The 22,302-nt window shown below is 46.1% G+C and overlaps 1 protein-coding gene across 1 annotated transcript in view; it reads right to left on the bottom strand.

Moving 5' to 3' along the window:
• LOC119178159 (uncharacterized) overlaps window positions 1-22,302 on the bottom strand; it is a 135,115-nt gene that overhangs the window by 89,102 nt on the left and 23,711 nt on the right. Inside the window, exons 2-3 of the mRNA XM_037429335.2 lie at window positions 15,738-15,947; window positions 13,776-13,984 (exon numbers count right to left, since the gene is read on the bottom strand). Of these exons, the coding sequence (XP_037285232.2) occupies window positions 13,776-13,984; window positions 15,738-15,947 (419 nt within the window). The remainder of the gene's footprint in view (window positions 1-13,775; window positions 13,985-15,737; window positions 15,948-22,302) is intronic.

Raw genomic sequence — 22,302 nt, 5'->3', positions numbered from 1 at the left:
CGTCGGTATCTGCACCAGGGATTGGTGCTGGTCTGTCTGGAACGCACCCAGTGTGGGCTGGGCCAGCATAGTCTGCGTGGGCAGCATGGCCTGCAGCTGTTGCAGCGTCAGTGGCTGTCCCGGGACTATGGCAAACGAGGGGGGCGACATCATGCGTGGCAGTGCCAGAAAGATGTTGGGCCTTGGCCCCAGGTTCTGTGGAATGACAAGCGTCGGGGTGCCAGGCGGTCCTGGATGTCCCCCATGGGGCCTGAGCCCCGTCTGAGGTCCCAGGGTCAGGCCCGTGGCATGGGGTGGCCGCAGGGCCAGCTGGACCCCCTGTATCTGTCCCAGAGAGCTCTGGGTCTGCCCCAGTGCGCCTTGTATCAGAATCGGGCTGTGGTCCAGGCCCGGAATGTACTGGTTCAGCAGGAAAGTGTCGTGCGCAGGTCCAGCCGGAAACATACCCGGCTGCGCTGTCGCGGGGTTCCCGATGAGCGGCGGACTCCCCGTGTTGAGCCCCATCGCGGCTCCGCGCTGCACCGTGGTCGCAGGCTGCGGCGCCGGTACAGGCGCGGGCCGCGGTGTGGCCTTGTGCTGGGCTGCCCGGGGAGACTGGGACCGGGTGGTCGCCGCTGCCGAAGGCGTCGTCATGTTCGCGCTGCCGCTCGACAGCTTGGGCAGCATCTGTGGCTGTTTCGGCTGGATGAGCCGGGGGGCACCAGAGGTGCGAGGACTGGGGCTAGCCGAAACCACCTGTGCGACGCCGGGTCTCGACGTAGGTGCCTGCTGCGGCGCCACGGGCTGGGGGGCGACGGTGGCAGTTGCTTTGGTGGTTGCCGGTGTCGACGCCGACGATGAGGGCAGGCTCTGGCTCCGCGAAGGCACGGCGCTGGGGCCCGTCGTAGACCACGAAACAGAGACAGGGACAGGGGCGGGGAGCGGGGACGCCGAGTGTGGTCGGCTGCTGGCCGGGTCGGTGCGAGTGGAGTGTGGCGAGGCGCCCGGCAGGCCATTGCTGGCACCAGTGGCAGGTGGCGGAGCGGCAGGGGGCACCGTCGAGGAGCTGACCAGCAGCTGCGGCGAGGAGGAGGCCGAGACGTCTGAGCTGGTGGTCGCGGAAACGGCGAGGGCCATGGTGTCGCGTGCCGTCGCTTTCTTGGAAAACGTGCAGGTAGCAGGTGCGTGTGATGAAGCTCTGCACGGGGGCTCTGAGGGAATGTACCTCTCGGAGGAAAGGTCAGTCGCAGTGGGGGAGTCTTCTACCTCGCGGTCGTGATCAGGTGCAGGAGTGGATGTTTCTGCGACCGGATCAGGTGTAGAAGTAGTCGAAGCTGGGGTACCGAGGTAGCGGTCAATGGAGGGCTGCGGACCGGTTCGTACCTTGTTCTGCGACGCCGGGGAAACCTGCCTGGTGCGGGTAAACGGAAGCGGACGGTATGTGTTGCCGCTGCGGGCGAGCACCGCAGTGCAGAGGGCATCGTAAGGCTGCGGGCTGGTGCTTGAAGTGGCAGCGAGATGGCGCAACTCTACCGGTAGGGCGTCGAGAAGAATGGCGTGCATCAGCAGCTGGTCCGTGACGCCATTCACCGCAAGAACGGCGTCGAGTTGCATAAACCATACCTTTGGGTAGGTCGATTGGAACGGCGGCACTGGCGGGCAGAGTTGCGGGAACATGGCAGCGGGCCGTTCAGCGAAGGGCGTGTTCTCCGGGTCACCAATGTAGCGACGAGAGAAGAGAGACGCGAGAAGACGTCGAAGGCGGCCGATGGGGCCGTGCCGATCTCGCCACTTTATTGCAGGCCTGAAGCGGAGCCACGTCGGCTACCAGCGTCCGCCACGCCAGGCGTGTCAGCTCGTTCTCATTCTCGCGCAGCTCGAGCTCGCGCCAGCTGTGCGAGAGACGCGGCGCGGTGATGGAAAAAATGATGATGGTGATGATGGCACTACAAGTGCAAACCGCGTTGTAACGATGATAGCGGTGTTTCGGGTTATCACGTTGCAGGGCAATTATGACGGGTAGGTTTAGAGCCGCGACCAGATTGTGAACAAAGTCGCGAGTGGGAAAATTGCGATGCCTACACCACTCTCGTTCAAAGTACAAGATTTATGCATTAATAAAGAAATGAAAGTGTATTGACGAGATAGGTATAGGTTTATTGTTTCTCGAGATATTTATAATTTAAATGTTACTTAATGCAGACATTTTTGAGTCTCATGAAATCTGAAATTACGAGATTTTATGTTGTAGGGTAACAAACAGTTCAAAGCAGGGACTACATTCGAGATTCACACGAATCGCCGAGTGAGGTCAACGCGTTAAATAATCGTGCGACGCGTGCCCATGGCAGCCAGCAGTCGACCGTGCCTTACGGCAGCTCGTTTATCTTTATCGTTTATCCTTCGCAGTATGACGTACGGAACAATACCTCACCCACTTACTTCCCGGTTCTTTTATATTTTGTTATATACATGGACGTCACGCGTCGGCTTAAACAGGGGGCTTGGGGTTCAACCTAGGTGCGCCTGCATGCCCGCGGGGTTTATCGTTAATCCGCATTATACAAGTGGTTCTTTACAGAGGTCTTTCCCGCACGCGTCCGCATATCCCTTTTGAGGGTGAGTGTGGGAGCTGCGAGATGTAATCGGCAGCCCGGGATGGCTGTTGCTATGGCCTATATCACTGCACGCTGAGGGCAAGTTGTGGCAGCTGTGCCTTTGAAAACGCCGCTTAGGTTGTTCGCGTTGTGCGGGGATAGCAAAAAAGAAGAAATACGGAGTTAATAATTTTTGCCATGTGAAAAAAAAATAAACATACTCACAAGTCGTGACACGTGTTTCTGTAAGTAGGGTTGTAAGTACAGGCTGTTTGATGATGAGATTAAAACATGAGCAAGCTACGCCCAGGACGGAGACGTTTAATCGGTGCACGCGGGTAGATACAATCAATCTGAGGTGGGAAGCTGATATCATTTTCACCCTAGAGGTAGCCGGGAATCGTTTAGATTTTATAATATGTACTTCTTTCATTCAAGTATGTTACAAATAGATGTAAAACGTTAAGTCATCTCTATACTGTTTCTTCGTCAGACGAAAACAAATTTTTTTATAATGTTGCACTATTTGACCGCTATTCGTTCCAACTAGATTAAGTTAGTTTTGTATTTTGTCCATCCGCAAACAAGTGAGAGTGGAATCTTCTCCCCGCACCGACCACTGCCGCTATGTATCAAGCGTTGTTAGTGTCTGCTGTAACGAAACACATTTCTGGAGCAGTAAAGCAGTAAAGCAATGATTTTACTTTCAATCAATTTTACGAGTTTATTTCTTAACACGAAAGTGTTTTATGCTGAGGTTCACCACGGCTCGGCTGATGTTCTTCTGTCTCTGAATCGACCGTAAAAAATATCAACTATGAAATTGCAGACAAAAAAAAAATGCAAAACAGAAGGCAAGCATTTGTCGCGTAGGATCGAACCAGCAACCTGTCGATCGTTGCTAACGATCGATGCCACAACACGTGTGTTGTCGGACCGGCTAACGGCAAGCCATTTATATACACCATACACCGTTTAGCAGTTCTCATAACTTCGGCACTTTAGCGTGTTGTCGTTATCAGTGGCAGGATGGCACGACGGGCTCGCGTTGGGCGCGCTCGCAAGGTGGTCGCCTCCAAGAAGCGCCGCCTCCACGGAGCGTGGTCTCTCCTGCGCGCACGCTTAGAAGTCTCGTAATTTGGGAGAGGACGAAAGTCATCATGCTGCCGCGGCCTTATTCACGAAAGGAGCACTCTGCTGACACACGGCGCGGGAAAATTGTGACAGTTGCTTGCGCTTGTCCGGTGTATTCACGCTCCGATTGCCTAAAGGTGGCGCGACGTGCAATCCAAGATGGAAGCGCAGGAATGGTCAACCCGTCAACTCTCTTGCGAAAAGATAGGATGCAGGGACGTACTCCCCATGCTGCTTTCACTAGATGAACTCTTGATCGTCAAATGAATGTATATCGAACCAAAGTACTTTCCCAACCGAGAGGAACTGCCGAACGTTTCCTATCTCCTTTCTTGCCGCAGTGCGAAGGGTGGTGGTGTCAGCTGATCGACCGTGTATCAACGATACTTTGCGTAATCTTGTGTGAGGTACAGAAAGCTGCGCGAACTATAATTCACGTATGGACTGAACGGCACTCCGAGATCATTAGTGGCGAGCCTGTCTGGTGGATTTGCCGCAGTAAACTCTTAAAAAAGGTTAGAGTATTTACTAAGTTTGCTTTACTAACTGCTTTGTCACATATGCTCTTAACCGGTTAGTAAGTGAGGTTAGAAACAGGGAGGTTAGTAACCGTTACTACCTCCAATTATTAACACAGTTAGTAATGGTTACTGACGTAGGTAGTAACGGTTGCTAACATAAAAAAAATCTACTAGGCGCCATCATTTTGCCTCACGAATCACCAGTTTTATAACAGTCCTATTCGCGAACGTCTACTTTTCGATATATCACTGAGTATTTACACACATTATGCCATAAAGGATGGCAGCACGCATACACAAATCCACGCGAGAAGTAAAGCGGTTTCAAGAGTACTTATAGCCGTAACTTTGGGTAACGCCGCTCGTGCAGGTGGGCGGCAACGCTGTAGGATGTATAATTTAAGTAAGGCGCCTTTATTTGTGCAACGTAAAGTTTTTTTAGGTGAGCGAGGTAACGTAGTGTATGACTTTTAATGAAGCGTATTAAGAAAAACAATTATGTCTCTTTTGCATAATATCCCTTCAACACAGCCTATAAATGAAGACATAGGACTAGGTAGTAAGCTTGCATATATTGCCTCAACGAACATAAATGCATCACCGTGCTACTAAATAGGCTGTTAAACGCCCGTAGTAATACCTCTAAAGTTAGTTTAACAAGTTCAATAAATATGTGCATGACGAAACGTTACTAACAGTGCGCAAAACGTAGTAACCATTGCAACCTTCAAGCGTTGGCTAAGGTGGGTAGTAAAGGGTTAGTATTAGCCCAATAAGGCTAGTAACAGCTGCTGTTACTAATATTTTGCCGGTGGTTACTAGCTTTTGCTAACTTATGTTTAAGAGTGTTGTAGGCCACAATAGCGAGTAGCACGCCATCGCAGCCGTACAGGACCAACTGTTTAACGTAGCGATGGTTTGCAAACATATTACGTCGTTGTCGTAACTTGCGCTGTAAGTAACGTGCAGCTGCTTCTTTCGTGGTATAACGAATAATTTATTTTTGGGGATCAGCCACGTTTTTATTCATGTTCTACTCCCTGCAAACGCAACCTCAGTGCACTAGGTAATATAATAGATGAATAAATAAATATATACCTGAATAAATAAACAAACAAATATACATTACTCTATTTTTAACGATCACTATGAATTCGTTGCATCTGAGGCAAAAATTTAAACTACTCCTGCTTTGTGGCTAAACATGAGGACTTAGGTGCTATTACTAAGAGCCATAGACTGATTTGTAGTGAATGCTTGAATAGTACAGCATGTGAAAACAGTGTTTTAAGTCGAAAAATTGAAGAAGCTACTATTGTGACAACAGAACATCAGCTACTCTCAGCTTTTCTGTGCTGTCGTATAAAGTATTTCCATCAGCTTGGTGCATTTTTAAATTATTCGAGAGGCATGATACCTGTAACGTAATTGGTGAAAAACATAACGAACATAGTTAAAAGAAAGGCTTACACAGGTCTTTATTTCTATTTTTCTAAGTACAATTGTAGGGAAAGCTTGACTCTTCAAGACAGATTTTTCGAGCGCGAAGTTTGTGGGCACAAATGTACTACAGCACATCCAGTGCGAATGAAGTACTTCTTATCACACTGCAGAGAAAAAAGAAATACTGATGAACACTAGTCTTAGATTACGTCCGCTCGAACTGCTTAAAAGTAAAGCTACTAGGTTCCGTTTTTTTTTATTCCTTGAGAAATATATCGCCTGTGTTGAAGCCGCTTACCGGGAATGGCACCGCGCTGCCAAGCGAGACTGCTAGACTCGAGTCGTTTAACGTAAATAGTCCGCCACGTAGTACGACCGAAACATCGAGAGGCGGCTGTGATGGTCTCCATTGAATTGAAACTTGGTGTAAGCGGCTGAAGGTGAGTATTTGTACATCGTATTCTGCGTAAGATGCAACGAAGCAATAAAAGTGACCATAACATATAGGAATAAGAGCTTTCAGTTGGGTTGAAACGCATGGAGAAGCGTAAGAGATGTGTGAATACATTACTGTTTCGCGAATTGCCCGACCATCAATCTTCGCCTGTATTAGTTGGATGCGATAGCAATATCCCTTCACCAGTGCGTACTTGACATGACATCGTTCAACTTGGCAACACTTGGCATCACCTTGTATTGGCATAGGACCAGCTATAGGAACCGATCAACTCCGCTGTGCCTTCAGCCTTGCACCACTAGTGGAACTAGCTACGCCCGGTGTTTTATTTCATAACTTTTGTTTTCAAATCTACCAGCTTACAGCAAACAAGTGCATGGTTACACAAGCTAGCATTTTAACATTCCCTCGCTGAAGTTAGCTTCCACAGCGACAACACGCTACCGGTGCGGTAGTCGGCACTACTGCTCACTGTGAAAACGAGACGAGTTTGGTTGGCTTTAAGACAAGCCAACCAAACCTCCTTATTGTAGTAATTAGGTTTTAAAAAAACAAGCTAGTCCATCGATGCTCTCGTAGATGTCGCAGTGTTCATAACAATTCGTAGCAGCCCGCTAGCACTGTCTAAAATGCGTAGCACAGCGTTGCATCATCTGAAGCAAACAACGACAAACGGAAACGGAGGCATAATAACGGGTCCACAGTAACAAAGTTTTACTATGTATCGGGCTTCGCCCTGCGATCAGCGTTCGGTGGTGGGAATCAAATGGGGCAGAGGGAAGCGCGGGGGGATCAGCGCCGCGCCGTCATCCTGCGGGAGCGGGACGAAGCAGGGTTCCGCTATTGATGCCGAGCTCCCTGGCGAGGGAGGCACAAAGCGGCCATCGGGGGAGGAGGTGAAGAGGGAGGAGTTATTAAGGCCATCTTCGAACGCTCTCACGCTGATGAGACAGCTCGCGAGTGTGTATGCGTCGGATTATGGTCTCGTCGTTAAATGTGGCGACTCGCTCTTACCGCATCGTCGTTCTTTGCGTCCTTCGATGTTTTCACGACCGTTACACAAGAACGAAGCAAGGCGCAAGTAAACAGGGGCGAGTTTGGTATTCGTTCTCCCAAAGGGTAGCAAACGGGCGTGCGTCTGGTTAGCCTCCCTGCCTTTCCTTGCATCTTTCTCTATAGGTCGATTCGCCGCTTCCTCTCTCAGACCCCACCCCCCCTCTTTGTTTTTTTTTTCTGTTTGCATGGAACGTAAGTTTGCGACATCCGCGTTAGACTAACCCGTGAATCTTTGAAGGAACAATTCTTTCAGCATATATTTTAGTCAGCAAGTTCTATTCTATACAGGAGGAAAGAGGTTTGCTTCACATTCGAAAGCGTACAATATGCCAAAGCCCACTCTCAAGCGCCAATATTGTGACTCGTTTTGCTCTTGTTTATATAAGTGGCTGAAGGTGCGCATTCGTATACTGTATTCTGCGCAAGACTCAACGCAGCCACCAAAGTGATTGTAGCGTAGAGAAATAAGGGCTTTCGGTTGGGCTGAAACGGAAGGGCAAGCATTATGCATCTGTCTATGCATTACTGTTTAAAAAATTGGGCGACCCTTAAGCTTCGCTTTTTAGAGTAGAATTGCTGAATGGTTTATGAGCCGTAAATCGCAAACATTTATATGTACAATTGAACAAGACAGCACTTTTTTTCATCCAGCCTGCTGATATTGCTAGCACGCTTTCTGATCATTTCGCATTATCTCAGGGCAGTCGGCCGTCACCTTTTCAACCTAAAATAAACCATCTGTCCCATTTATTTTATCTTTACCTGGTTACGCCAAGTGAGGAGCTATCTACTATCCCCAACACTCGTAACACGAGCCCTGGATTAGATGATATTTCAATAAGCCACTGAAAACTGGTTGATGATGATATGTGAGGTTTGACGTCCCAAAACTACCATATATGATTATGGGAGACGCCGTAGTGGAGGTCTCCGGAAATTTCGACGCCCTGGGGTAACTTATTGTGCATCCAAATCTGAGCACATGGACCTACAGCATTTCCGCCTCCATCGAAAATGCACCGCTGCCGCCGCCGGAGTCACTGAAAACTGGTTGCTGACATAGTTTGCGAACCCCTATGTGCAATAAGTATTTAAAGGGACCCACAACTGGCCAGGACGGGTAATTAGATTCTGGTAAAAGGAAAAGAGCGTGAATTATGAGGACATGTGTCAGCATAGTTTTCGCGATGTGAGTGGGATTTAAAATTTTAAATCGCGTTTATATGTAACCGAAACCTGCATGTCGCGTCCCTGGCGCAAGAGTCATGAGCCACAAATGTGAAGTCCTAATAACATTGCTGTGATTACAAAAAGCGCACCAGAAGAAGGGCTTAAGTTCTGAATATGTATGTTATTGTTCACTTTTGTTTGTTTCTACGCGGCTTACAAGATTAAAGAAGTAGAGCATAAAAAGGCGTGCTGCTTTAGTGGCCTTTCCTGGTAAACGCCCCGCCGTGGTGGTCTAGTGGCTATAAGGTACTCGGCAGCTGACCTGCAGGTCGCGGGATCAAATCTCGGCTGCGGCGGCTGCATTTCCGATGGAGGCGGAAATGTTGTAGGCCCGTGCGCTCAGATTTGGGTGCACGTTAAAGAACCCCAGGTGGCCGAAATTTCCGGAGCCCTCCGCTACGGCGTCTCTCATAATCATATGGTGGTTTTGGGACGTTAAACCCCCCATATCAATCAATCAATTACAAAGTCAAAGAAGTAGAGCATGAAAAGCCTCGCTGCTTTAGCGACATCAGCAGGTAAACAGGTGCAGCGGCGCATGCGCGCTGCGTTTCCAGAGTTGCTTGATTCCCGTCGTGTCGGGCACATTGGAAGAAGCACGCGAGCTTGTGAATGCAATCGCTGCAGCATGCGAAATGCCATCGACCTGCTGCTTTGTAAAAATGTGCTACCACTTCATGCGCGCTGCTGGTGGCGGCGATCGTGGTGGTTCGTCGGATTCATTGCTACCGCTGTCATCCGTCGAAGCATGTCGCTCTGGCGGTATACTTGATAGGGGTGGGAATCCTGCGCTAGCATGCAAGCCAAAATTCGTTCCTCTAACTGACTCAAGTTGTCAAGCGATGACATATCGATAGATAGATAGATATGTGGGGTTTAACGTCCCGAAACCACTATATGATTATGAGAGACGCCGTAGGGGAGGGCTCCGGAAATTTAGACCACCTGGGGTTCTTTAACGTGCACCCAAATCTGAGCACACGGGCCTACAACATTTCAGCCTCCATCGGAAATGCAGCCGCCACAGCCGGGATTCGATCCCGCGACCTGCGGGTCAGCAGCCGAGTACCTTAGCCACTAGACCACCGCGACGGGGCGCGATGACATATCGAAGCTGTCCAACTATACGACCACACGTGAACTACCATGCGCGAATTGTCGATCAAGTGTTAATGCGTCGTTTCGTTTTGGAAGACTTAGCTTAGGTCGACATGGCTAAAGTTGAAAAAACAAAATGACCTGTGCACGGCCAAAAGCACTTGCATAAGAAGTCCGGGGAAAGTGATTTAACTCCTGTAAAATAATTTATCACGCTCGAAACCAGTGGTCGCGGGACTGCATGCAGGCTTGAAAAACACAATGTTACGTGTCTGTACTTAGGGTTTCATTTTCATCACTGCTGGCGTTACACTGGCGTATAATCACTCTCGCGGTGCATCCACTGTTTACAGCATGTCTCTTTAAGACTGCATAATTGCCGCAAATAAAAAAATTCTGTATATAATGTTCTATGAGATTTTCCGCTTTACAATTCGTGAGAACAAGCTCAGACTGGTAAGCTTTCCGTTGCACTCAAGGAAACGGGTACCACAAACTTTGGCTGTGGTCTCGTTAATCTTCAAAACTGGCGAATTTCCGCAACTATTCAACCGTGCTAAGGTCATCCCGGTTTTCAAGAATGGAAATAAAGAGCTGCTATCAAAATACCACCTATTTTCTACCCTCCGTTCCCTAAGTAAAATAACTAAAAAGTTATTTGTACAGACTACGTACCTAGATAAACTCCGCATAATGAAATCTTACCAGTTCGATTTTCAAGCCAGAAGTTCTATTAACTTAGCCTAACTTTGTCTAACAGATTTCATTAGGAACATGTTTGATTGAAATAAATTCGTTGGTTCCGTCTTCCTTGACCTCACTAAAGCCTTAGACATCATTAATCACACAATTCTGTATCGTTAACTGGAAGCCTAGGGGATCGCTGGCCCTGCTCTAATGTCTTTAGGTATTATTTAACTGACCAAGAGTGTCTCGTATACGCACGTGAAACATTTTCTCTACCTACAATTACGATCTAAGGAGTGTCACAGGGTTCAATTTTTGACCTTTGATTTTTCTCCTTTCATTAATGATTTGCCGGCCGTCTCTGATTTATGCCACTATGTATTGTACGCAGAGAGTACAACTGTATCACTGTATCAGTACCTGAAAATATATGAGTTCATTACTAAATAAGCTAAATATGACACTTGATCATCTAAATTAATAGTATAACAACAACGAACTACTCATTGATTCATCTAGGACTAAATTTTTCAATTTCTGCCCACATCAAAAGCCTTTTATTCGCTCTCCTTTTTTATCATTAGGAAATATTTCTATTTCCATGAATGACACTGCGGTGTTTCTAGGCGTGACATTAGACAGCCATTTCGAGTTTCATCTTCCCATTAATCATATCAAAAAGAAGTTGGCCTTCGGTATCCATGCGCATATCAAGGTACATCAGCATTTTTCACATCCTCTAATGTTTTTACTTTGCATTTATTCAATCGAATATTAAGTATACGACGTATTCGCTTGGGGTAACCTGTCATTTTTACCTTCATTCCATCCAACATATACAAGAGGAAGCCATACGCACTATAACCCTCAGTTCTTCGAGTTCAAATGCCTTTCTTCTGCTTAATGAGCCCACAATTTATTCTGTTAAAAAGTTATTTCAGTATAACATAAGCATAATGTTTTCTAGATTACTTAATTCCCAGCTCTCCTTTTGAATATACGGAATGTAGCTCCCTCAAGAATACTATCGCCGCCAGGTTTGCTTCTGATCATAATTACTTGCTACCACACATTCCCAATAACTACGGCAAGAAAACATGAAAATCTACCATTCATCTTTCGAATAGTTTGCCGGCTGAACACGAATCTTTGTTCTCATTTTCACCTTTCAAGACATCAATAAAATATGTCCTTTTAATTGCTGATTGCTTACCTTAGTTATGGTATATAACTTTTCCCTTTGTCGTTATTTATTTTACATGCATATTTTTATTTCGCGCGTAACATTTCATTAATTTTTCATTTTCTTTTTTGTGCATATATTCTAATTTTATTCCGTATTACTTCTGGGTGTCATATTCGACTTTGTACAATATTGCTTTATAATACTTTTTGCATTGTGCGTTTCATTTTATTATAATATGTAATTTTCATTTGAACTGTTGCAGCATGTTGCTGCTTGTGTTGCCTTGTATGAGATTATTATTACCACCTGGTAATCTTCTGCCAATAGTTTTCAATTCGCTTCTTTAAACTGAGGGTCCCATTTTCAATATTCAAACTCTGGGGCCCTCATCTGTATACAAGTGTTATATACTTGATGCTTATTTAACTAATAAAACTAAAACTCAAACTTTTACTGCATTTCGAAGCAGAGCAAGTTTCTTTCGCTGTATTCACAAGCAGATGGCTGGCTGTGTGGAAGAACGTCTGTTTGCTGCGCAAACGACCCGGATTGAATCCTCACTCGGACCGAAAATCTTCTATTTATCTTGTTGCCATCTTGCTCAATTTTTCCGTCGCACACAAGATGATGTTTCTTGCTCACAACCAAAAGGTCATGAATCACACTGCTCGAAAAGGGCATGCTTTTATTCCTTAAATACGAAACAGTCACTTAGAACATGTCACTTAAAAGTTTGTGGCACTAAAACTTGAAGGTTAGTGGTGTTTGAGAATTGGGGCCCCAAGGAGCTTAAAACCCAGAAGTTTGCGAGCGGCGAGGGTGTAAGCGCAGAACCAAAGCCACTCTTGGGCTTTTGCATCTGCGTTTCATGAGGGCCAAAAAATCGAAAACACTACTGCGGGCCCACAAGACATTTTCGGCCCCTAGCGACCCATCGAAGGCACATCGTGGGCCGCGACGCCGTATATTCCGCGTCTTGCATAATTTCAATTTCACCACGTGCTGCTCCCTGTGTCTTTAACTCAACGCAGTATGCGTTTGATCCAAGAATATTAAAAAATAATTTCTTCTACCCATCTTGGAGTTAGCTTATTCTCATACTCTGCTGCGCCTCCGAACACAAGAACAGCATACCCAATGCAGCTGGGATACCCAGTGTCATGGGTCCTGAATTTGGTGACCCAAGAAGACATTGATTGGCGAAGAATTTCATCATACCATTAATCAAAACTGTGTCCCATTCTAAGTAAACGTGCTAACTTGTGTTCGTTGTCAACGTAATATCTATAAATTCGCCAAACAATACTTATTGTCAGATTTTGCAGATCATGTTTATTTAGAGGCGCACACGTAATATGTCAGGGCTATTACAAAAAAAAGTATTTTTTTCCTCAATAATGACCAATGCGATGAGTTGGCACCTTTCGCAGGCCCCGTCTACTCCTTTTCTCTTAGCAAACAAGATATAGTACCTCAAAAACAACAAAACATCACAGCATATCCATGGAGTGAATGATGACGATGCGTCCATCTGTCTGTCTGTCTGTCTGTCTGTCTGTCTGTCGGTCTGTCTGTCTGTCTGTCTGTCTGTCTGTCTGTCTGTCTGTCTGTCTGTCTGTCTGTCTGTGTGTCTGTGGGTCCATCCGTGCATGCATCCATCCATCCATGCATCCGTCCATCCATCCATCCATCCGTCCGTCCATTCGTCGGTTCGTCCATGCTTTTGTCCATGCTACCGTCCGTCCATGCATCTGTCCGTCCATACATTCGTCCATCCATGCATCCATCCATCCATCAGTCCGTCCGTGCATCAGTCTATCCATTCATCGGTCCGTCCATGCTTCCGTCCGTCCATATGTCCGTCCGTCTTTATGTCTGTTTGTCTGATGCTGCCGGTTACACCTGACGCAGGACAAGGTTAGTCAAAGAGGAGCTTCGCCCCTAAAAAATTACATGACTTATGTCATTCATCAAGGCACCAAATAGGCAGACACAGTAGAAGCGGCTGTCAATCTCTTCGAAGTCCTCCTTTGCGCAATAGAAAAGGCCCCTAACCTACATGATCTGACTGTGTGCATGTACGCAAGTCTCTGATGGAAAGAGGGGGGGGGGGACATGTATCACCGATCGCTACCCTAGTAAATGCACCCCTCCCCTTTATATATATAGGTGGAAGGGCCCTGTCATCCCACCCCACCCCCTGTTTTTCATGACGGCTTTAAAGCTTTCACGTTTAATGGCAGATTATATTCCCCGATCACCAACGCCTTCGCCGAAGCAGAAACGTACAGCCTGTACCGCCGAACTGTACCCGTGAAAGAAGGCAATAGATTGCGTCACATAGGCTACTGAATAAAACGAAAGATGAAGCACTGAGGCTCGCCTACCTGCACCCTGGCCTCGGAGAGTCCTAGCCTCTGAGAGAGCTCTTCGCGCATGAAGGCATCCGGGTAGTGCGTCTCGTCGAACAGCCTCTCCAGTTCGTTCAGCTGCTCCAGCGTGAAATTCGTGCGTGATCGACGCTGCTTGACCTTACTGCTACTGCTGGCACTGCTGCTGCCAAGGCTCCCACCACTCCCACTAGTACCGCTGACACCTGCAAAACACAAAAAACGCATGAGTTATACTAGCATTGGTTTCAATTGAACATTACTGCATGGCCACAGTTATTGTATTGGCTGAACTCGAGCATCTATCTATCTATCTATTTATCTATCTATCTATCTATCTATCTATCTATCTATCTATCTATCTATCTATCTATCTATCTATCTATCTATCTATCTATCTATCTATCTATCTATCTATCTATCTATCTATCTATCTATCTATCTATCTATCTATCTATCTATCTATCTATCTATCTATCTGTCTATCTATCTATCTATCTATCTATCTATCTATCTATCTATCTATCTATCTATCTATCTATCTATCTATCTATCTATCTATCTATCATCTATCTATCTATCTATCTAGCCGCTTAAGTCTCGGTGCTCAAATGATCACGCCCTTAACTTGGGGTGGAAGGCTGTGCCAGGTCCGTTACTCCTCTGAAGGAGCAACTTTGATGCCCTTCTTCGTCGTTTTACATATTAAAATGTACGTTGTCAAACACTATATGCAAGACAGCGGCCCGTACCCGCAAGCGGGTATGTACCAGTGGTATGCGGGTATGGGCCACAGGTGATTGACACTTTATACCTACCCAGGAACAGGGAGAACACACATGTGTAGTTTTAATGCGTTAGCGTTCACCAAAAGCTCACATTTGCATTGTTGACCCTAAAAATGCAAAGAATAAATGTCAGGGTTCCAGTGGGAATGTGACCCCAGCCTTCTGCGTGGCAATCAAGTATTATACCACAGAGCGAAGCCAGGTCTCGGAAATACTTTCCAAATGGACACTAATGCTCGGGAAACTTTATTTCTGGTTGTAGTGCTAGCTAACCAATTTAATGAATATTACAAATATACTTTTACAATAGAGCCGTCACGTAGGGTTAACGTCAATCGTAGTTAGGTGTCATCCACTGAAGTTTATTTACGAAGCAGTGTCCAAGCAAAAAAAAAAAAAGCACCAGTGCTTCATATCAGATTATCGCTTCTGTCATGTTCCTAACAACAATGTTGCTGTCGGCATCGTTATGCAACTGTAAACAACGGGTTATATAAAATATATGGGACTGTTGTAAGTGCATGTATGTCTGTGCATGCACTTTTACACATATTTAGCAATATTTTCTGATGTATCGCTTAATGAAGAAATTACAACATGGTCACCTTTTATGTGTATGCTTCGCATAACAGCGATTCTGAAGGTACGTTATTTCTGCCGAAATTTTTTCAATAAATTTGTGTTCTGACGTTGTTTTTTTTCATTAGAAAAAAAAAGCTCAGGGTCATCTTGCCGGCCAGCCTACTTATAAAAAACTAGAATGTTGAAAAGCCTGTAGAGTATGCTCCCGTATGTCGGGGTAAATTGTCACCACAGATACAGCTCTGCGAAAGTTAGTCCAATATGTCACAAGAATTTACTTGCTGCCGAATCTTGACTTTATGAGGTGCGCTCCACATCTCTGCAACTTTAGTTTATATGAATGCATCTTATTCATTAGATCCACGTCACCTAGGTTAAGCTAGCATAATAACAGGATAACTGTCTTGCTGACATAACTGATTACCTTGCAATTGTTGCTTAAATACTCCTAACGACACAAGGTCATTGCTATGTCTTGTACGAACTTAAAACTATATGTATACAACCAAATCGAATAGACTATTTAGTGTGCTACTATTATATTACATTTGTGTAACAAACTGTGACAATGTTCCGTAGGAACCCTAACCATTGCTTCCGGCGTTGCATGTGGACTCCTCCTTGAGCCTTGGTGGACCTGAGCCAAGTGGCAGTGCCTGAGATGAATGCGCATCGAACTTTCTTTCCGATGATTGCAGCTCCGGTCGACGAGGAGAAGATGATAGCGGTGGCGCCACAGAACGACCGCCGGGAAGCGCCGCCGTCTTGCTGAGACCATCGGGTTCCGAAGAACAGCAATCTGCGAAAGGCATAAAAAATGGATATTCTTGACAACAATATTGAAGACTCACGGTAAAACCATGGTTATATATGCACTCGCCATTAAGGTCTGCTTAGCGCACGATCCTTTAAAGACGCCCTGCAGAATTTTTACGAGTAAATTGTCAAATGGCTTCATTAAACGCGTGTATCGCTTCACAAATTGATGTTTCCAATTAAGACTTGAACACGTCAAGTACGAGTGGTGGAGTTATTCGCTGAACGCTATAAGCCCTTTCTCTCTCCTTCCGTTTCGTCGAGCACGCTTAGAGCTAAATGAGGGTACGGGAAGGCATGCAAAAAGTTACAACTGATATTCAGTGATGACATTAGGCACTTTTGTTTTTTTTTCCTTCAAACTTGCGGCTTTCAGTGTCATCGCGAGTGAGTGCGCGAGCACGTCGCGGCATCTCGTGGCGGCCATGCTCGCTATGCAGCTCACGATGTTCCAATCAGCCGTGTATTTTGTGCTCATGAACACAAAAGCCACGGCTGATTTGAGCACGGCGTGGTCACTTGGGTTTATTGTATCATTCATCGGGAGAAGGAACGATTTATGGCTAACTTTCAGAACTATTAGCGAATTGTAGGCCACGCGGTGAGTGTAATGTTCGACTCACATGATCTCAGGAACCTCGACTATATGCGGGCAGGCAACGTATTTCGTTCATGCCAAAAACGTTGTGCATGGCCTTTTAAGGCGACACTAAAGAGCAAATGATTTGTGGCGTATTAGAAAAGTACAATTTCTTAATCCCGAAAACGCCACTTTTACCACGACAATGCTAGGTCTTTACGTGGCTTCCAATCGATAAAAATAATGTACATTGTTAAATGTAGGCGTCATACAGACCTAAAGGACCAAGTTTCAGAAAATTTCCTCTAGCCAATGCCACGAAAGTATCAAAAATGTTTTGCGACAATTCTTTCGCCAGGCGTTAAAATTTTGGCTCGAAATTTTAAAATGAAAGTTCATCCTTTATTTTTTCCGCTAATAATAAAATCATGATAGTGAAACTAAGCATTTGAGTTCTCAGAGTGCAGTTTATAAATCTAAACCAAGTCAATGTTCCTCTTTAGTGTTATTTAAGTAGAAATCCCCTTCCCCAGGCAGAGTAGCAAGTCAGCGACACACACACGCCGGCGAAGTTCTCTGCTTTTTAATAAAGAGCTCTCTCTCTCTCCTTTAAGTAGAAACGGTCAGACATAGAAGGTTATGTGTTGCCTCGAGAATGTCGACTAATAATGTAGTACCTTGATGAGGCTTTTTTTTTCTTTTGCCTTTCGAAGTGACTAACAATATTGTTTTGCTAAACTTTAGCGGAAGCCAGCGTCACATGGCCGTAATAAAAACATTGTAGCTTGAGTGACTTTACGCAAAATGGCATTTATTTTTAGTCTCTGTTTTAAACACAATATGGTCCATATCACTGACTGCAGAACCTTCAGGACTGTGTCTCACGACCAGGGTTCTAAACAATCAAGCTTTTTACTTGATATGCCCGAAAGTACTTTCACGTACCCCTAAAATTTGCAGTTGTAGCTAATATCACGAGTACAAAATGTACTTCAGGTAGGTGAAAAATTCGGTGGGTTGGTTATACATACACAAAATGAAAGCAATACCGAAATAAGGGGGCGAAAAAGAGGTGCTCTACTGTTTATGTTTACTGGTAGAAAATGCAGATAGCACTCAGTTGCCCTTTTCCTGTTAAGGACTGGCCAAAAAAGAGAGTGCGAAAAACAATAGAGTCGTGTAGCAGTTGTCTCTGCTGTAGTGTGACGTGCTGCTCTGACAGCCGAGACAGCACAAATATTGCCGCAATGATTGATTGATATGTGGGGTTCCAAAACCACTATATGATTATGGGAGACGCCGTAGTGGAGGGCTCAGGAAATTTAGACCACCTGGGGTTCTTTAACGTGCACCCAAATCTGAGCACACGGGCCTACAACATTTCCGCCTCCATCGGGTGCCGCAATGCGTTGGCATTCACGCCAGTATAAAGTTGCTGTGACGTTCAAAGGCATTGTTTCCTAGGTTCCAGGCACAGAGAACTATATGTTCGTGCGGGCGTAGCCACTTCAATGATGCCACTGCCACTCGTCACTCAATTTACGCATCTCCATGACAGAGGTTGGTGTCTCTGCTATTCTCGGTCTCAACACTCTTGCGATAGCTTCCGGGCTTGCTCTTTTATAGATAGCTCTTTCATGCTTATTGAGTAGATACTCAATTGGTGCGCGATCTGAGATACTCTAGAAATACGTTTCGATGGGAATCAAGGACACTGAGAGAGAGATAAAGATACAAGGAAAGGCAGGGAGGTTAACCAGATGCACATCCGGTTTGCTACCCTGCACTGGGGAAGGGATAAAGGGGAGAAAAGAGGTTGCACAAAGATGAGAAGGTACACACAATCACGAGCACACTCGGTGAGCACACACAGTTCACAGGCGGTCGCTCAGGTTTGTTGACTTAAGGTAAAGAAGCAGTGCTTTAGTTGCTTTCTGCGCAACTGAGGCAGATGCCCAAGGTCCTAGTATCTTCTGCACACAAAATGGTCCGGGGTCAAGTCGATTCAAAACCATCCGTAGCTGGCATCGCTGTGTGTCGTAGCAAGCGCAGCTGCAGAGGACGTGTTCGATGGTTTCTTCATCTCCGCAGTAGTCGCATGTAGGAGTGTCTGCCATACCAATGCGAAAGGAGTACACCTTTGTGAATGCAACACCCAACCAAAGGCGGCATAACAGTGTCGCATCGGAGCGGGAAAGTTGTGATGGTAGCTTTAGCTTTAGCGAAGGATCCAGTTCATAAAATTGACACCTTTGGAAGCTGGTAGACGACCAGAACGTGCGTGTGAGATCTCGAGCCAGCAGGTAAAGTTGTCTTGCTGCATCATTCCTTGATAGAGGAATCGGGACTACACGGGTTTCTTCATGGGCTGAGCGGGCTGCATCATCGGCTAGTTCATTTCCGGTAATACCGATATGTCCAGGCAGCCATTGATATATAATATCATGCCCTCGTGCTAGAGCTTCATGATGGCAATGTCTTATTTCTTGTACCAGTTGGTCATGGCTCCTCCTACGCATGGCAGACTGCAAACTCTGAAGCGCTGCCTTCGAATCACAGAATATGACCCATTTTCCTGGACGTTCTTGAACGAGATATTGTAAAGCAGCCCTTATAGCAGCAAGCTCTGATGCCGTAGATGTAGTCATATGCGACAACTTAAACTTGATTGTTATTTCTGCAGCCGGAATTACAGCGGCACTTGATGAGCTGCTGGATGAGACGGACCCATCAGTGTATATCTGCGTTCGGTCTAAGTACAACTCATGTAATAATAGCAGTGTTGCTTGCTTCAATGCTACTCTGGAGTGACTGCTTTTCTTTTTGATTCCCGGAATTTCTAGACGTACTTGCGGCTGGTCGAGGCACCACAAAGGGCATGCCGTTCTCGCAGCTGGCGTATATCCTGATGGAATGCTGTTTAGGTGCTTGGCTATGACGTCTGAAAACGTAGCACGTGGTCTTCCGGAAGGTAGAAGGGCCAAGTGGTGGTCGGGGACACGGCTAGCATGTCGAATGTGCGCTCTGAGGCAATCCACAGCTATATATGTCCTGACCGGATGGTCTTTGGCAAGCATGATTGTGGCATAAGTAGAAGCGCATCGGGGCAGTCCTAGGCAGATACGCAGTGCCTGACCCTGCAAACTCTCCAATGAATGAGTATTCGATTTGCAAGTGTTAGTCATTACCGGCAAGCTGTAGCGCAATAGACCCAGAAATAGGGCCCTGTACAGCTGTAGCATGGAGGCCACAGAAGTTCCCCATGCTTTACCGCACAAGAATTTCATGATATGCACAATAGATAGCAGTCTCTTCTTCAAGTACGCACAATGTGGGCTCCACGAAAGACTTTTGTCGATTATTATGCCCAGGAAACGATGCGTCCGTGCATATTTGACACTCTGCCCATTGATGTAAACAGGGTATGGCGTCATTGGTTTGCGTGTAAACGCCATCAACGCGCACTTCACAGTTGATATACTTAGGCCTTGTTTCTGAAGGTAGGCTGTTGTGAGGGTTGCTGCCCGCTGTATTCGTGCACGCACCTGAGGGCGAGTAACTGCAGCACTCCAGAGGCAAATATCATCGGCGTATATGGATAGGCACACCGACTTTGGCAGAACCTTCACCAGACCAATGAGGGCCACATTGAACAATGTGGGGCTTAAAACACCTCCCTGGGGTACTCCGCCTTAGGTGTAATATTGGGCAGTTCTACCCTCATATGTTTGTACAAAGAAACCTCTGCCAGTTATATAATCTTTTATCCATTGAAACATTCGTCCACCAATGCCCATTGCTGCGAGAGAAGTGAGGATGGCATCGTGAGCTACGTTATTATATGCACCCTTCACGCCAAGAAAGAGTGCCACTGATATGCGCTTGCGACTTTTTTCTTGTTGAACAAATGTCGACAAATCAAGGACACAGTCAATGGAGGAGCGGCCACGACGAAAGCCTGCCATGCAAGAAGGGTATTTGGTGTATCGTTCCAAGTACCACTCGAGACGAAATAGAACCATCCTTTCCATCACTTTCCCGAGGCAGCTTGCGAGGGCAATAGGGCGATACGCTGTCAAGTCCAATGGTGATTTTCCCGACTAATTTTCGACTAATTTTTTTAATCGACTAATTTTCCATTCTCGGGGAACACTGCCGCTGAGCCAGGAGTTGTTGAAGCATGTTAAAAGTTCTTTTCTAGCTTTTTGTCCAAGGTGTCCCAACGCACTATAAGTAATACCATCAGGACCTGGCGATGACATGCGCTTAGAAGCGACCAACGCACCTTCCAGTTCTTCCATGGTGAACGGAATGTCCATTTCTGGTAATCGCGTCTCAGGAACGATCACGGCGTCGATGCTCTCGTTCACAATATTCCCGGCAACTCTCGTGCAAAATTCTTCAGCCACCTCGAGTTCTGTTTTTCCCTGATGGAGTGCCAAAGCTTTAAAAGGGTGCCGTTGTTGTGGAGAGGAGCGAAGACCACGAACTGTTCTCCAGATATATGACAGCGGTTTATGAGGGTCTAGAGATTCGCAGAATGCTTTCCAGCGTTCGCTCTCCAGTTTGTTAATGCGTCGCTGAATCTTTTTCTGGAGCCGCCTTGCTTCCCTCAGATCGTAAATTGATCTTGTGCGTCTGTATCGTCGTTCTGCACGCCTTCGTATAGCTCGTAATTTTTCCAGTTCGATGTCAAACTGTGTAACTTTAGACGAAAATGGTAATTTACATTTGGACGCTTGCATAGCTTCCACTATGGTATTTTCCAGGCTACAGGCGAGGCCTTCTTGGCAAGCGTTCTCAACACGCGATGCAAACATCGACCAGTCAGTGCCAATTGCAACACCAGAAGAGAAATTTTTTACGATACCATCGATCGTCACGTAGGTGGGTATGTGATCACTCCCATGAGTCTCAATATCGCAAAACCACTTAACTTTGTGAGAGAAGCACCGTGACACCAATGTCAGGTCAAGGCAACTGCCATACGTGAGACCCCGCAGATATGTGGGGGTACCATCGTTCATGATGGAAAGGTCGTAATCGGAAGCGAATGTAACAATGTTCCGGCCCCTGGAATTCATCCTAGTGCTCCCCCAAAGCATGTGATGGGCGTTGAAGTCGCCGGTTATGATCCAAGGCCCATCGGTTCTCATTAGGATGTCTTTAATCTGTCGCAGTCAAATCGCGATGACGGAGATATATATCCACCAATAAGCGTGAACGAAACTGCATTCTTCTTCACACGAAGACACACGTACTGATTGTCGTCATTTGAACTTATTGGGTGCGAAAGATAAGTCAAGTCTGTGCGAATGTAAACAATTACTTTGCTTCGTTCTTCGCAAGCGGCTGAACAAAAAGCTTCATAACCGGACAATCTATAAGGCGTTGACACGTTTGGTTCACATATGACAAGTATAGGGAATTGATTGGCCCGAACAAATTGGCGCAAGTCCGAAATACGGGACTTCATGCCTCTGGCATTCCACTGAAAAATCGACGCACTTTTAACTTCAGTGCGGAAGTGGAGATTTTGTTGAGCCATTGTGCTTATACGAAGTTAGCAAGAACTGGATTCAGTGCATCCAGTATTTGCAGTGCACTCTTAGCAGACGGAGATTGTATGCTGCTCAGTAGCGTGCGAATGGTGGCAATTAATGATTGCACGATTGCAGCCACTTGCCTGTCTTTGTTGGAAAGATCTCGAACCGGGACGATTGCAGTCACTTGCCTGTCTTGGTTGGAAAGATCTCGA

Source organism: Rhipicephalus microplus, chromosome 1 (genome assembly GCF_043290135.1).
Source record: "Rhipicephalus microplus isolate Deutch F79 chromosome 1, USDA_Rmic, whole genome shotgun sequence".
NCBI classification, from domain to species: Eukaryota; Metazoa; Arthropoda; class Arachnida; order Ixodida; family Ixodidae; genus Rhipicephalus; species Rhipicephalus microplus.
The sequence above is the reverse complement of the archived record's forward strand: the minus strand, read 5'-3'. Positions and strand labels throughout refer to the sequence as shown.